At 39.2% G+C, this 15,308-nt stretch overlaps 1 protein-coding gene across 1 annotated transcript; it reads left to right on the top strand.

Moving 5' to 3' along the window:
- The first annotated feature begins 46 nt into the window (after window positions 1-46).
- LOC139953967 (branched-chain-amino-acid aminotransferase, cytosolic-like) lies at window positions 47-15,024 on the top strand. The gene is made up of 11 exons (XM_071953584.1): window positions 47-280; window positions 3,721-3,777; window positions 4,048-4,248; window positions 5,141-5,251; window positions 6,428-6,547; window positions 8,240-8,403; window positions 8,996-9,141; window positions 9,759-9,844; window positions 10,948-11,016; window positions 11,660-11,806; window positions 12,269-15,024. The coding sequence occupies exons 1-11, from the start codon at window positions 227-229 to the stop codon at window positions 12,308-12,310; spliced, it is 1,197 nt and encodes a 398-aa protein (XP_071809685.1). The 5' UTR covers window positions 47-226; the 3' UTR covers window positions 12,311-15,024.
- The last annotated feature ends 284 nt before the right edge of the window (window positions 15,025-15,308 follow it).

Genomic DNA, 15,308 nt, shown 5'->3' with positions numbered 1-15,308 from the left:
GACTTGCTTTTTATGTCTAGTGATACACTGCAAGCAACCTCGATTACACATTACATCGACCCCTCGACCTCGCACGTGCAATGTGGGTCGATATTTTTTTTGCAAGAAACATTTCTGTAATGGTCAGCGTTTAGCTCGGTAGAACTCGGTCGAAAGTCTACCTGAAAATCTTCTGTTTTCAACCTCATTTGTGGATATAAAAAAAACATACATTGCTTCTGCAAATATGGCAGGTGTTTTCAAAGTTCTGTGTCAAGTTTCACACAAACAGGGACGGCGGGTAAGTTTTTCCTCAGTCTGTCTGTTCGGGGTTTTTTCTCTCTCAAAAATAATTGGAGGTCGCGGGCAGAGAAACTTTATTTTGTAAATTTCATTTGTAAGTTTTTGAGTTCATCAGTCCCGAATTATAATATTTTGCTTTTTGAAATCATTTCTGAATTGTACTTCCATGTTTTTAAAATCAAGGCAAGGGTGTCAATCATTATTCCCTCGTGTAAATATAAAATTAGATTTATTGGCTAATTATTAAGTATTTGATAAAGTCTTCGTAAAGATGATTAGAATAGCACCAACCATCGGCATATAAAACATAAAAATGATAAATAAAAATTGGGCCAAGTTTTTATTTGGTTGCGATTTAATCGTAACATTCCATCTAGAAATGTTTACGTATCCTGCCACCACTTTTTCATTTGTATATGTTGGGCGCGATCGGTCAATCTGCGCGACCAATTGATCATAATTTGATCGTTCAATAGCGCAGCGCGATCGGTTGATCGCGCAGATTGACCGATCGCGCCCAACATATACAATCAGGAAGAAGGTTTCCCTTCATTGTCCCACATCGGGACTCGGGGAGGATGGAAAGTTACGATTATTGCAACTGTAGCTTGGAATTTCATCTAATAGAGTACCAGAATGAGAAAACACTGAAATCAAATGTTTGTTTTAACTTAAATCTATGATGATTATGAAGAATTGTGAACAATTAAATTACATATTTTGTTCGAGTCTTACATATGAGGCTTTAATTTATAATAATTGTTCACAAATTATTTTTTAAATGAAACAAAATTAAAACTCTTGGACAAGCTTATTTATTGCTTGAAATTAATGTGTGACACAGTTTTAAAAAGCCGACGCCAGCCTCTGAGCCTCAGCAATCAATGGAAAAACTGTTTCATCCTGTGTATCGAGCGGGCAATGCCTTTTCATTTTGCTAAGTGTACAGCTGGCGATTTCACCAAACTCTTTTTAACTTAGGATTGATCTTAGGATGTAGGACGAGTTCCCTACATATCTGAAGACGTAGAACACATTGAACCCATTCTAAGTTAGGACGGGTTACTTGTCCTAACTCAAGATAGGATTAATCCTAGCGCTTTGTGAAATAGGCTGCGCGCTCCATTGCGAAAGTCGTTTTTAAAAAGTCTACAATGGAAAATATTTGAAGTAAGGGGCACCAAGGCCAAGACTAGGGCAATAGAACCATTCCAGTCATTTTTATACATTGTTTCTAAAACAAAATACATGAAAACATGACAAATGCATCACATGTGATGTGTGTAAAACTGAAAGCATTCATTTGAAGGGGCACCAAGGCATATCAAGGGCAATAGGGGCGAGGCCATTGCCTGCACTGCAGTTGCCTGCTTGTAAGTTTAATTCATAATCATGCGTTTTTTTCCCCACTGAAACTACACGATTCAAACCAGATATTCTCAAAAAAATAGATGACAATTCATGAACGCACTGCACACACATGTGATGTGTGTAACACATATCAACAGACTCTGTATTTTTCCACTGCTGGTGAAGCTTGACCTTTGACCCTTAGATCAAGTGACAATTGAATGTGAACTCATTGGTTAGTTTGGTGGGTTCGCTGTGGGTGTGTGTTTGTTTTTGGTTCTTTTGTCATTTCCGTGACTATTGCCATAAGTTATGAATGATCTCAAAAATTATTTTTGTTGATATTTTATCAAAGTGACCTTTGAGATTTGGGGCTGGGTTGTGTTTGTGTGGTTAGAGACCAGCCCACACAAAGTAGGATTTTGATTGGTTGAAAATGAAGGCGTGTACATTGCTCAGTCATAAAACAACTATTTATGGAAGCTTAGAGTGGCCATCCAGGTTTTTGTTTTTCTGAGATAAATTATCGTGGCAAGACAATAAAAAGGGCACTTTTGAAATTTTTGTGGTAACTACCCAACCTTGGAGTCTTTTTTGAATTTAAGCAAATTCAAGGCAAGCTAGAATAATAATAATAACAAATTCTTATAGCGCATTTCACAATAACCGTATCAATGCTGTTTACATTAGTGCCCTGGTCATAGGGCCAATAACATCTCTGTAGTCTTTCTCAACTCCCTAGGGAGTATACAGCCCTGAGCTGCCTGTAAGGCGCTTGTGGCTTTTTCATACACAATATCAAGCTACTCGCAGGTACCCATTTATACCCCTGGGTGAAGAGAAGCAATTATAGTAAAGCCTCTTGCTCAAGACCACATGTGTCACGACCGGGATTCGAACCCACACTCCGGTGAATCAGCACCAGAACTTGAATTCGATGCTCTTAACCACTCGGCAATGACACTGTACAATAAAAGCTTCAGAACCCTTGTTGACTTTTATTTTGAGACTCTGCTAAGATCCAAACATGTGGCCATTAAAGCCATTGGACCCTTTCGGTAAACAGTGTTGTCCGAGGCCCACACTTTGTGTACCACAACTTCTATATCAAATAACAAACCTGTGAAAATTTAGGCTCAATCGGTCATCGGAGTCGGGAGAAAACAACGGGAAAACCAACCCTTGTTTTCGCACGTTTCGCCGTGTCATGGCATGTGTTTAAAATAAATCCGTAATTCTCGTTAACGAGAATTTATATTGTTTTGCTGTTTTCTCAAAAAGTAAACCATTCCATTGAATAATATTTCAAGAGAAGTCTTTCACCATTGCCTTCTGTAAACCCTGTAATTTATTTGTAAATCTGTGAACTTTTATTTTTTTTTCTGAACCGAAAGGGTCCAATGGCTTTAAAGCAGCATTACATTGGTTTTTGCTTATAAAAGTGTTCCTGGCAGTGAAAAGCACTTTATGAGAAGCATAGCATGTCTTGCCCAATCAAAATATCAAGCCCAGGAGTCGAACCCACACTCTGGTATTGTTTCTCCATACTCTGATGACTGCTGCAGCCATTAGCACGCGAGTGACTTGGACTGTCTAACAACTGGATGTTTCAAGGCAGTGGACACTATTGGTAATTGTCATAGACCAGTCTTCTCACTTGTTGTATCTCAACGTATGCATAAAATAACAAACCTGTGAAAATTTGAGCTCAATTGGTCATCGAAGTTGCGAGATACAATGTAATCATGAAAGAAAAAACACCCTTGTCACACAAAGTTGTGTGCTTTCCGATGCTTGATTTCGAGACCTCAAATTCTAAATCTGAGGTCTCAAAATCAAATTCGTGGAAAATAACTTCTTTCTCGAAAACTACGTCATTTCAGAGGGAACCATTTCTCACAATGTTTTATACCATCAACCTCTCCCCATTACTCGTTACCAAGTAAGGTTTTATGCTAATAATTATTTTGAGTAATTACCAATAGTGTCCACTGCCTTTAAGTCAGCATACTCTGACTGTCTTCATTTTCTCTGTGAAGCCAAGTGGAGTTCAAACAGATGACACCCAGTTAATTTTTCTCATTGCAGGTTGCTCATCAACCATGGATAAATCACATGACCAGGCGGAGTCTTGCAAGTTTTAAGGTATGCAGTATTACATCATTAATATTCAATGTTCATTGAACTTTTTATCTTTATCTTACTAATTTTGTTCGCATTAGGAAAACACTGTAAATAGTAAACTTACGGGGTACAACCATGTGTAAATTATGGTTGTACCCGCAAGTTTAATATTTATCCAGTGCCTGTAACAAGAAGTGTATTGCTGTTTGGTTATTGGCTCCTCTTTTTATATTCCTCCTTTTTTACAGTTTTTAAAATTGATTTTGTTATCAATATTTAATTCTCTTTTAGGCGAGTGACTTACAAATACAACTTTCCACCGAGCTCAAACAGAAACCCGATCCCAATAACCTGGTCTTCGGCAAGGAGTTTACGGATCACATGTTGGTGGTTGACTGGACCAAAGATGGCGGATGGACGGCCCCGACGATAGTCCCGTTTGGCAACTTGTCTATCCATCCTGCATCGTCATCGTTGCATTATGCCATCGAGGTAAGGAAGTGTAAGGAGGTTTTATTTCTAACCAGAGTTGTAGCTAGACCAATTTTAGTAGTGGGCAAATTATATCAACTGTTTGGGAAGTCGAACTAGCCCGCCAGCGGATAAACAAAACTATTCATGTTTAATTTTGGGTATCATTGGCGAGCGGTTAAGAGCACCGGATTCAAGCTCTGGTGTTTGATCAGCAGAGTGTGGGTTTGAATCCCGGTCGTGACACTTGCTACAGTAAAATTGGGGAGGTAGTGCTTTCTACTCTACCAGCCAGGCTTCGGATTGATGATACCCAAGCCTACATCCGTATGGACTATTTCAGCCCAAGGAATAGGCGGCAACGGCCTCTTGAAAAAAATTATTGTAGCCGACACCTTAAAGTGGCCATCAGGCCTTGTGTTTCTGGCGACTTGTATTTTTTGCTTCATTTTATGATGCCAGGTTTCCAAACAGGTGGAGACTATTGACCCGATGAGTTTCATGATATGAAAATAACTGTCAATAGCCCAATCCTACGCGCACCGGGCGCACAAGTGTTGAGCACCGCGCGCCATTTGCTGTGGTGTCTTCAATGCCTAGATTGTGCATAAAAAGACACCACAGTTGGTAATTTTCAATAGAGGGCGCTACCAATTTGTTTCCTCGGATTGTCTATAAGGGGCATCGTCTTAAAATGCTTGAGGTGTGGAAGGAGATTCTGTCCCCCGGAGTTTTTGTCCCCCCACATGGCAAACTGTGTACAAACTTCTTCTGATAGCGCCCTCTTTTGAATCATCCTCGTCCAGCCCGTGTTAATTTCCCGCTCTAGTAAATTATTATTTATTTAAATTTCCCAGTCACTTTTCCTTGATATTCCCTTACGTTTGTTTTTGACCGTTTGGTATGATTGCAGTTATTTGAAGGCATGAAAGCATACCGCGGAGTGGACGGTACGATACGACTTTTCCGACCCTACGCTAACATGGATAGAATGTCGATATCAGCGGCCAGGTGTGCGTTACCCGTGAGTAGTCAACCATTAAACCTTTATCACGCTGTCACCATTTTGGTCATGTTACCTGTTTCCAATAACAGTAATGAATGCTAACATTCATTGCGCAAACATGGCATCTGACTAATATTTCGTCCAGCCTCAGCTTGGTTACAATGAGTTTGAATAATAGAGTAAAATCAAGATGGCCACATCGTGATAAACATGATAAAGGTCTATAAACACTGGGATGTCATTTCCCTTTTTTTTTACCTAAAATCCTGGATTTGTTTTTAACCCCCACCCCCCCCCAAAAAAAAATAATAGTAAATATAAAAATAAAAGAAAATAATTATAATCTTTCTCAGTTTTTTTGTATTAAAGCCATTGGACCCTTTCGGTACAGAAAAAAATATCAAGTTCACAGATTTACAAATAATTGACAGGGTTTACAGAAGGTAATGGTGAAAGACTTCTCTTGAAATCTTAGTCCATGAAATGCTTTACTTTTTGAGAAAACAGTAAAACAATATAAATTCTTGTTAGCGACACATGTCATGACACGGCGAAACGCGCGGACACAAGGGTGGGTTTTCCCGTTATTTTCTCCCGACTCCGATGACCGATTGAGCCTAAATTTTCACAGGTTTGTTATTTTATATATAAGTTGTGATACACGAAGTGTGGGACTTGAACAATACTGTTTACCGAAAGTGTCTAATGGCTTTAAAGAAAATTCATATAAAATGAGGATAAACCATACTTTTATAGAACAGCTCAGAATGCAGAGTAGGGCTTTCAAAACCAAAGGTGTCATGGCCAAGCGGTTAAGAGCGCTGGATTCGAGCTCTGGTGTTTGATCAGCAGAGTGTGGGTTCAGATCCCGGTCGTGACACTTGCTACATAAATTTGGGGAGGTAGTGCTTTCTACTCTACCGGCCAGGCTTCGGACTGATGATACCCAAGCCTACATCCGTATGGACTGTGATAGGGGTAACCCTATTTGAGCCCTAGGAGTAGGTGGCAACGGCCCCTGGAAATAACAATTGTAACCTACACCTTGAAGTGGCCTTCAGGCCTTTAAAAAAAAAAGGTTAATGTTTGTAAGCAGGCTTCGCTCTCTTCGGAAGCTTTCGTGCTCGCAAGCTTTCACGCTTTACGCTTTATATACAAACTTTTTTATTTTTTGTAATTTGTCGTTTATTGCAGGCGTTTGATAAAGATGAGTTACTGAAATGTATGTCTGAGTTGATTCGTGTAGACCGTGACTGGGTACCACACTCGACAACGAGCTCGCTGTATGTACGACCGACGATGATAGGCACTGAGGTTTGTAGATAATATAATAATAATATCGAAGTCTTATATAGCGCACGTATCTACCAAACAAGGTACTCATGGCACTGAGTATATACAAACTCTCATAAAGATAGGTAATTGCAGTGATGAATTTTGAGACCCAATTAGTTAGCACCTTATAAGGGTTTACAAGGTGCTACGGCGCATTAAGCAGCCACAACCAGGAACACCGGGGCGAACCCCTTCTCTTTTCGAAAAGTGCACTGGGTTCTTTTACATGCGTTACACAACACATGGGACCAACGGTTTATGTCTCATCCGAAGGACGAAGCAATGGTCAAGTGTCTTGCTTAAGGACACAAGTGTCACGGCTGGGGATTCGAACCCACACTCTGCTGATCAGAAACACCAGAGTTTGAATTCGGTGATCTTAACCGCTCGGCCACGACACTTCGATGTGACACATTGTTTCCATTTTTGTAGAGGCAGTCATTTGCCAATAACATTTTCAGCTAACTGGCCAGCAAGACCTGTTAGCTTGTCTTTTCACAAGTCCACCAGTTTTTTTCGCTGGTCCACATTTTAAAGTTGAAACGTTGAAAATGAAACGGTGATACTCTCCAACACTTTACTGGCCAGCAGGACCACCTGGAGTGAACTTTGACTGGTCCTTTAGTTATTTTAACTAGCATTTGTCCAGTGGACCACTGTTATGGGAGAATGCTGACAGGGCACTTCCGTTTGAAAATCTGACTCGTCTGTAGGGATTATTTGAAGGGGCATGAAGGTCATGGCTGCCAGGTCTCAAAATTGACCCTTGACCCTTGACCCCAGGTGTGAGGATAGGGAGTTAAGTGTCAGGCCAGTAATTAAACTCACTAGTGGGAATGTGTAGTGGTCCAATGGTATTGTATTTATCATTTTAACATCATTACACTGTGTTAAAGCCATTGGACCCTTTCGGTACAGAAAAAAAAAAAAAAGTTAACAGATTTACAAATAATTTACAGGGTTTACAGAAGGTAATGGTAAAAGACTTCTCTTGAAATATTAGTCCATGAAATGCTTTACTTTTTGAGAAAACGGTAAAACAATATAAATTCTCGTTAACGAGAATTACGGATTTGTTAAAAACACATGTCATGACACGGCGAAACGCGCGAAAACAGGAGTAAGTTTTCCCGTTATTTTCTCCCGACTCCGATGTCCGATTGAGCCTAGATTTCCACAGGTTTGTTATTTGATATAGAAGTTGTGATACACGAAGTGTGGGCCTTGGACAATACTGTTTACCGAAAGGGTCCAATGGCTTTAAAGATGCTATGTCAGATTTTTGGTCCCAAACATTAAAAAATAGATATTTTTGAGTGATACTTTTAATGGTCAGGAACCATGACAAAAATTAAGAATTGGTCACGTGATATATTGTCGGGATCCAATTTTGAGCACTTTATTTCACTGCTACTAATAACTGGGGGACTTTTTCGAGCAATGGCTCAAATGAAAGCTTGTAACTTTCTCAACCCCCATCAAAATACCTATTGAATTTCAAATAAAAATTGTTGGGTCAAATCGGCCAAAAATCTGACATAGCATCTTTAAAGCAATTGACTAAGCAACCAGTCACACTCATTGCACAGGCTTACTGGTGTCCCTTGGTAAGTCCAGATTTTGACTTTTACAATACAAATAATATTTCTGTTTCAATTCTAAATCATTCAGCCATCTTTGGGGGTTAGTCCACCGACACAAGCTAAACTATTTGTCATCATCGGTCCAGTGGGTCCCTACTTCTCAACAGGCACATTCAACCCGGTCAGACTTTACGCAGACACGGAACACGTACGAGCGTGGAAAGGTGGAGTTGGGTACGCTAAACTCGGAAGGTAAGTTTTAGTTTTTTTTTTTTTTTTTTTTTGGGGGGGGGGTGTCATGGATGTTAAGAGCGTCTAATTCAAGTTCTGGTGCTTAAGTCACCAGGGGTGGATTCACAAAGGTAGTCCTAACTTACATGTAGGACTAGTCCTAGGCAATGCTAAGAGATAGGACTGGTCCTAAGTTAGGATGAGTTACTGGTCCTAACTTAGGACGGGTCCTATCTCTTAGCATTGCCTAGGACTAGTCCTAAGTGAGGACTACCTTTGTGAAATCCACCCCAGAGTGTGGGTTCGGGTCCCGGTTGTGACACTTGTGTCCTTGAGCAAGCTACTTTACTATAATTGCTTCTCTCTACCCATAAGCATAAATGGGTACTTGCGAGGGTAGGTTGATATTGTGTTTGAAAAAGCCTTAGGCGCGCTACGATTGCGAAGTTGTATACTCCCCTGGGAAAAATTTAAGGAATGCTATTGGCCCAATGACCAGTGTAAAGCGCTGAGACGGTCATTATTATTATTAATAGAGAAGGAGGAAAATCAGACCCCCAAAAACATTAACAACAGTTGACAATCTCATTGTTTGATTATTTCTCTTCTGCAGTAATTATGGACCTACGATAATGCCACAAGTGAATGCCATCAATAACAAGGGATGTCAGCAGATACTTTGGCTGTACGAAGATGAACATTACGTAACGGAGGTGGGCACCATGAACATCATGATGTACTGGAAGAACGAACAAGGAGGTCAGTTAAACAGGGATGTGATTTCTTCATTTTAAAATGGAAATCATTTCCCCCCCCCCCCAAACAAAAGGGGGAAGAAAAAAAATTGTTCTAATTATATTTTGTAACTAAGATCAAATTCATAAGAAAATGACACCCCCGTATTGCAGAGTATGGCTTTCAACGCTTTGCGCTCGCAAGCTTTCACGCCTTGCTGAAAGTTTACTGGAACTTTTGCTCGTGCTTTTCACGCTTTCACGCTTTTCACGCTTTGCGCTCTTAGTTCATTTTTTTTTTTTTTTCCCAACACCCTTTCTTATCCCTGGTATGAAAAAAGCCCATGTTCCCTGTGGACAATAACTGCTGATTCTTGGTAGAGTGATAAGGGAACCAGACTCTTTAAAAAAAATAGACTGATCCATTAGGCTCCGCCCACGTCGCATGTGTGAGCAAGAACACGTGAGCCTCTCCAATGCCATTCTGCACAACTCTGCCGCGCGCACCAAGAATATGCACACGCATGACAGATATTATTTGTTTATTTTGTGGACCTTTGGTTGCGCGATCAGGGTTGTGATTTGTCATTACGCAACGGGGCGGAGCTTAATGGATCGGTCTATTACCTTTTATTTATTTAGAGGATGAATTAGTCACCCCCACATTGGATGGAACAATTTTACCTGGAGTAACGAGAAAAAGTTTACTGGAACTAGCGCGGAAATGGGTAAGTTGGTTTTTGTTACTGTCAAAATGTTCTCATCTGGTGTCTCCCAACATATGCATAAAATAACAAGTTTGTGAATATTTGGACTCGATCAGTCATTGAAGTTGCAAGAAAGTAATGAAAGTAAAAACACTATTGTTGCACAAATTTGTGTGCTTTCAGATGGCTTACAAAAGGCTTCAGGCCTGAAGTCTTTTCTTAAACATGTTAAAATGTTTTATGTGAGTGTTACACAAGCTCTCCATTGCTTGTTATTAAGTAAGATTTTATGATAACATTTTTTTTGAGTAATTACCAAAAGTGTCAAGTGCCTTTTAAGGCAGTGGACACTTTTGTTAAATGTCAAAGACCAGTCTTCTCACTTGGTGTATCTCAACATATGCATAAAATAACAAACCTGTGAAAATTTGAACTCAATTGGTTGTTGAAGTTGCGAAATAACAATGAAAGAAAAAACACCCTTGTCATGCGAAGTTGTGTGCTTTCAGATGCTTGATTTCGAGACCTCAAATTCTAAATCTGAGGGCTCGAAATCAAATTCGTTGAAAATTACTTCTTTCTCAAAAACTATGTTACTTCAGAGGGAGCCGTTTCTCACAATTTTTTATACCATCAACCTCTCCCCATTACTCGTCACCAAGAAAGGTTTTATGCCAATAATTATTTTGAGAAATAACCAATAGTGTCCAGTGCCTTTAAGAGAAACATCGACCCAATTTCATAGAGCTGCTTCAGATGAAAATATTTTCGGAACAATTTCCTGCTGTCACGGATTTGCGACTTGCCAGCCTTGGTGTGCTTTTACTTATTTGTTTGTGCTTTTAAAAAAGCAGCTCTATGAAATTGGGCCCTGTCTTTTTACTAAGGCGGTATCCAAATTGGCCGCTGCGGCTACGGCTGGATCGCCGCAACATTATGCATTGAAGTATAGGACGCCCTTAGCAACACCCCAGACAACGGTTGTAGCCGCAGCCGTAGCCACCAATTCGGACACGTCCTAAATGACTTTTAAAAAGCATTCATCCTCCAGCCCAAGTGGAGGCCCATGTCTGCTAAAAGTCTTGTCATCGTCTTATTGAATTACTTCCGCTACTTCTTTACAGGGTGAATTCAAAGTGTCAGAGAGACCGTTCACGATGAAGGATCTCGTCAAAGGCGTTAAAGAAAACAGGGTAAGTCTACTGTAGATGACTAGAGCAACTTAGTTGAAACATTGAGACCAATTTTGTACATCAAGTTAATAATGATCCACTCAAAGCTAAAGTAGTAGTCCTGGCTGATTTTCTAACTTCAGCCCATGTAGTAGTTAAAAAGCAGGACAGGTGTTTTTTTCAGAACTGAGAAGTCTCCTGAATTCTGAAAAATCTACTCTGTGATAGTAGAGTATTACTTAAAGACACTGGACACTATTGGTAATTGTCACAGCACAGACTAGTCTTCTCACTTGGTGTATCTCAATGGTGTACATAAACTAACAAACCTGTGAAAATTTGAGCTCAATTGATCATCTTATTTGCAAGATAATAATGAAAGAAAAAAACAGTTGTGTGGTTTCAGATGCTTGATTTCAAGAGCTCAAATTCTAAACCTGAGGTCTCAAAATCAAATTCGTGTAAAATTACTTCTTTCTCGAAAACTATGTTACTTCAGAGGGAGCCGTTTCTCACAATGTTTTACACTATTAACCTCTCCCCATTTCTCGTAACCAAGTATTGTTTTACGATAATAACTATTTTGAGTAATTACCAATAGTGTCCACTGCCTTTAAGTCTGAAACATCTTTCAATTCATTATTATCTTCTGTATTTCATGTAGATATATGAGATCTTTGGAGCCGGTACTGCCTGTGTAGTATGTCCTGTTTCAAGCATTTTATACAAAGATGAAGATCTTGAGATACCGACAATGAAGAACGGAGCAAAGCTTGCCACAAGGTTTTACAACGAGCTAAATGATATACAGGTATGTTGAGAGTAGGTCCCGTCAACCAGTGAAATTTACTACTCAACTAGTTGCCCCTCATGTAGTCGCGACTTTGACACTAGTTGTGACTGTTAATGAACTCCCAAGACGAATTGCAGCAGATGTTTGTCGCAGGAGCAATATGAATAATTTCTGCTTTAGTAGCTCCATGAAATTGGGCCCAGGGCCCAATTTCATGGAGCTGCTTAAGCAAACAAAATTGATTAACCACGAAAATATCTTGCTTGTTTTACACACTTACTTGCCAAAATTTCATGCCATTATGTTGCTTGTGACTTGTATAACAACTGAGTGGAGTCTTGGCCAATAATCTAATTTTGCTAAGCAAGGATTGTTTTGCCTAAGCAAAATTCTGTGTTTAAGCAGCTCAATGAAATTGTCCCCAGGTCATTAAACTTCTTGAGCTTTAATTTTGTTCATTGATTTTTTGCATGTTCACAGTACGGTCGGGTACAGAACGACTGGATGTACAACGTGGATTGAACATGAACTACAGGGAGTCTTGCTTAGCACCATCCAACAAACTACCAGCCAAAATGTACAGTGTGTGTGTGTGTGTGTTTGTTTGTGAAAAATAGCTGGTAACTGGAAAATCATGCTTAGCAAGTTCTCACGCTAAGCAATACTATTTTTCCATTCAGGAGAAATACTTTGAGTGAAAAAACTTGCTAGCATATTTTTTCCCTTATTTTAAAAAGTGTCTAGTCTGAAATTTCATATTAAGAGGGTTTTGAAACATTGCTAAGCAAAATATTCCTGCTAGGTAAAATTTCACTGAGAGCCGGATATAAACAAAACAAATGACATGGTCTTTTGACTGGTGACGGTATTTAACAAACCGGTTCCATTTATAAAATGTAATTTATGCTGGCCTCGCCCTCAGAAGTATTTCAAAATATTTTATTTTCTTCTCTTTCAATAGACCGATCCATTAGGCTCCGTCCACGGCGCACGTGTGAGCAAGAACATGTGAGCCTCTCCAATGCCTTTCTGCACAATTCTGCCGCGTGCGCCAAGCATACGCGCACGCATGTCGGACCTTGATTTGTCAGACTTTTGGTTCTGTAATGAGTTGTGATTGGTCAATACGTAATGGGGCAGGGCTTACTGGATCGGTCTATTGAAGTTCTAGACCAGCCTTAAGCTTCGTCCACATTGTAAAATTTATTATGCAATACTTTGACTTCCCGCAGTTGAAACTAATCTAGAGGTGAAAGAATTAATGTTTTATTTATATTTTTTAAAGTCTTGGCAATAATAGTAATATTGTTGATACGTTGAACTTTGAAACGCACTATACATATTAAAATATAAAGGTATAATAATCCTGCTTTTTTGTGATGCATGTGATATTCCATACTACTTTTTAAACAGCTAGGGGGGTAAGATTAACTGCATGTTCTTGTGGGAAACCACTTAAAGCCATTGGACCCTTTCGGTACAGAAAAAAACAGTTCACAGATTTACAAATATTTTACAGGGTTTACAGAAGGTAGTGGTGGAAGACTTCTCTTGAAATATTATTCCATGAAATGCTTTACTTTTTGAGAAAACAGTAAAACAATATCAATTCTCATTGTCGAGAATTACAGTTTTTTTTTAAACACATGTCATGACACGGCGAAACGTGCGGACACGAGGATGGGTTTTCCCGTTATTTTCTTCCGACTCTGATGACCGGTTGAGCCTAAATTTTCACAGGTTTGTTATTTTATAGAGTTAACAAATTATGGTATTAAAAGACAGGTGTATTATCATTTTTTTAAATAAGTTTACGGTATTTTGATCATGGTATGGCATGTTGGGTAAAACTTTTGAGATGCTTTATATGCCAATGGAGGTAGTTTGGATAAGATTTTTTTTAAAACAGATTTTTATTTTAAAACAGTATGTACTAAAATAAGGGTGTATATATTACTTAGTTTGAGGTGTGTGCCAAGTTTATTTTCGTATTTTCAACATTATGGTATGAGCCCCTTAAACTATTTCATCACTCTCTTAGTTTGGAAAAAAGTTGGGAAGGTAGTGCATTCTGCTAACAGGCCTATGTATATAGTTGATGATACCCATCGACTAACAGTCTTATTTTCAGCCCCATGTAGGGCCTATGGCCTTAGTCTTGTGAAAGTTGATTTGGGTTGAAGTTAGTGTTGGACCCAAGACTATGGTGCTTGATATTTGATAGTGTACTACGCGCGGTTGTAAATCGCCAGAGAGTGCCCGCTGCCATGGTACGATTTAGTTTGTGGAAGGCTTGAAATCTAGACTAAGTAGCTTGTCAGTATAGTCTAGATTTCAAGCCGTTCAGTAAAATAAATCATACCGTGGCTGGCGTGCTTTGGCGATTATCAACTGCGCATAGTACACTATCCACTTGGGCCAAGACATTGAAGTGGCCGTCCTTCCTTGTGAGTTGGGTGGTATCTTATAAACAAAAGTATGTAAAAAATTGTTAGTGATATATTTATTTTACTGATGCCTGCCCTGCAGCCGATATCACTAAATGCTAGGGTTAATCCTATCGCGAGTTTAGGACGAGTAACCCGTCCTAACTTGGGATGAGTTCAATGCATCCTAACGTCTGTGAATAGGGAACTTAACTCTCTGTAAAGTCCTAAGATTTATCCTGAGTTAGGAAGAGTTTGGTGAAATCGACTGCTGGTCTGTTGGGCCCATTTTCATAGAGCTGCATTGCTTAAAAACTTCCTGCGTTTAACAAAAATACACAGAATACTTGAGATTGTACATGTTTATGACTGGTAACCTTAAACTCTGGTAAGCATACTTGTTCCCAGGGGCCAATTTCAAAGAGCTGCTTTAGCAAAAAAATTCACTTAAGCACGAAAATAGCTCGCTTATTTTACACATGTTACTGGCAAAAATTTCATGCCATACACATTGCTTGTGACTGGTATTTAGCTATTGTTTACTTAGCATAACAATTGAGTGGAGTTTTGGCCGGTAAATTAATTTTACTAGGCAAGGATTTTTTTGCTTAAGCAAAACTTTGTGCTTAAGCAGCTCCATGAAATTGGGTTGTGCTGATAAAGCTCTATGAAATTGTACTCTCGTTTATCACTTGTGAAAACATTTCTCGTGTAGAAGAAAAAATGTATAGAGTAATAATTATAATATTTCTCGCAACCTTCGAAAAGCCCAACTGCATATGCCTGTAAGGAAAATAAAAAATTTGAAGACCAACTTTTTAACATGAAATTATTTTTATTTAGTTTGTCCGTCTTTGATTTGTTGTAATAACAATTTGTTTTTAATCTGGTTTTTTTTTTTTGCCGGATAACTTTTCACTTCATAAATGCCTTGTAGACACAAACTCTTTTTGTTAAGCAAAGTTTTTCTTTGTGTGGGGGAATTGTTGTGTCTAGAGCATCCACCTAGCCTTTTGTCAAGGCCTGCGTTGGTGTAAACAGCGGAGCGACTGCAACGCGTTGAAAAAAGACTACCCTCCACCCAACTTACGATG

The sequence above is a fragment of the Asterias amurensis genome, chromosome 22 (genome assembly GCF_032118995.1).
Source record: "Asterias amurensis chromosome 22, ASM3211899v1".
Classification (NCBI taxonomy): Eukaryota; Metazoa; Echinodermata; class Asteroidea; order Forcipulatida; family Asteriidae; genus Asterias; species Asterias amurensis.
This window is presented reverse-complemented; position numbering and strand designations above follow the sequence as displayed.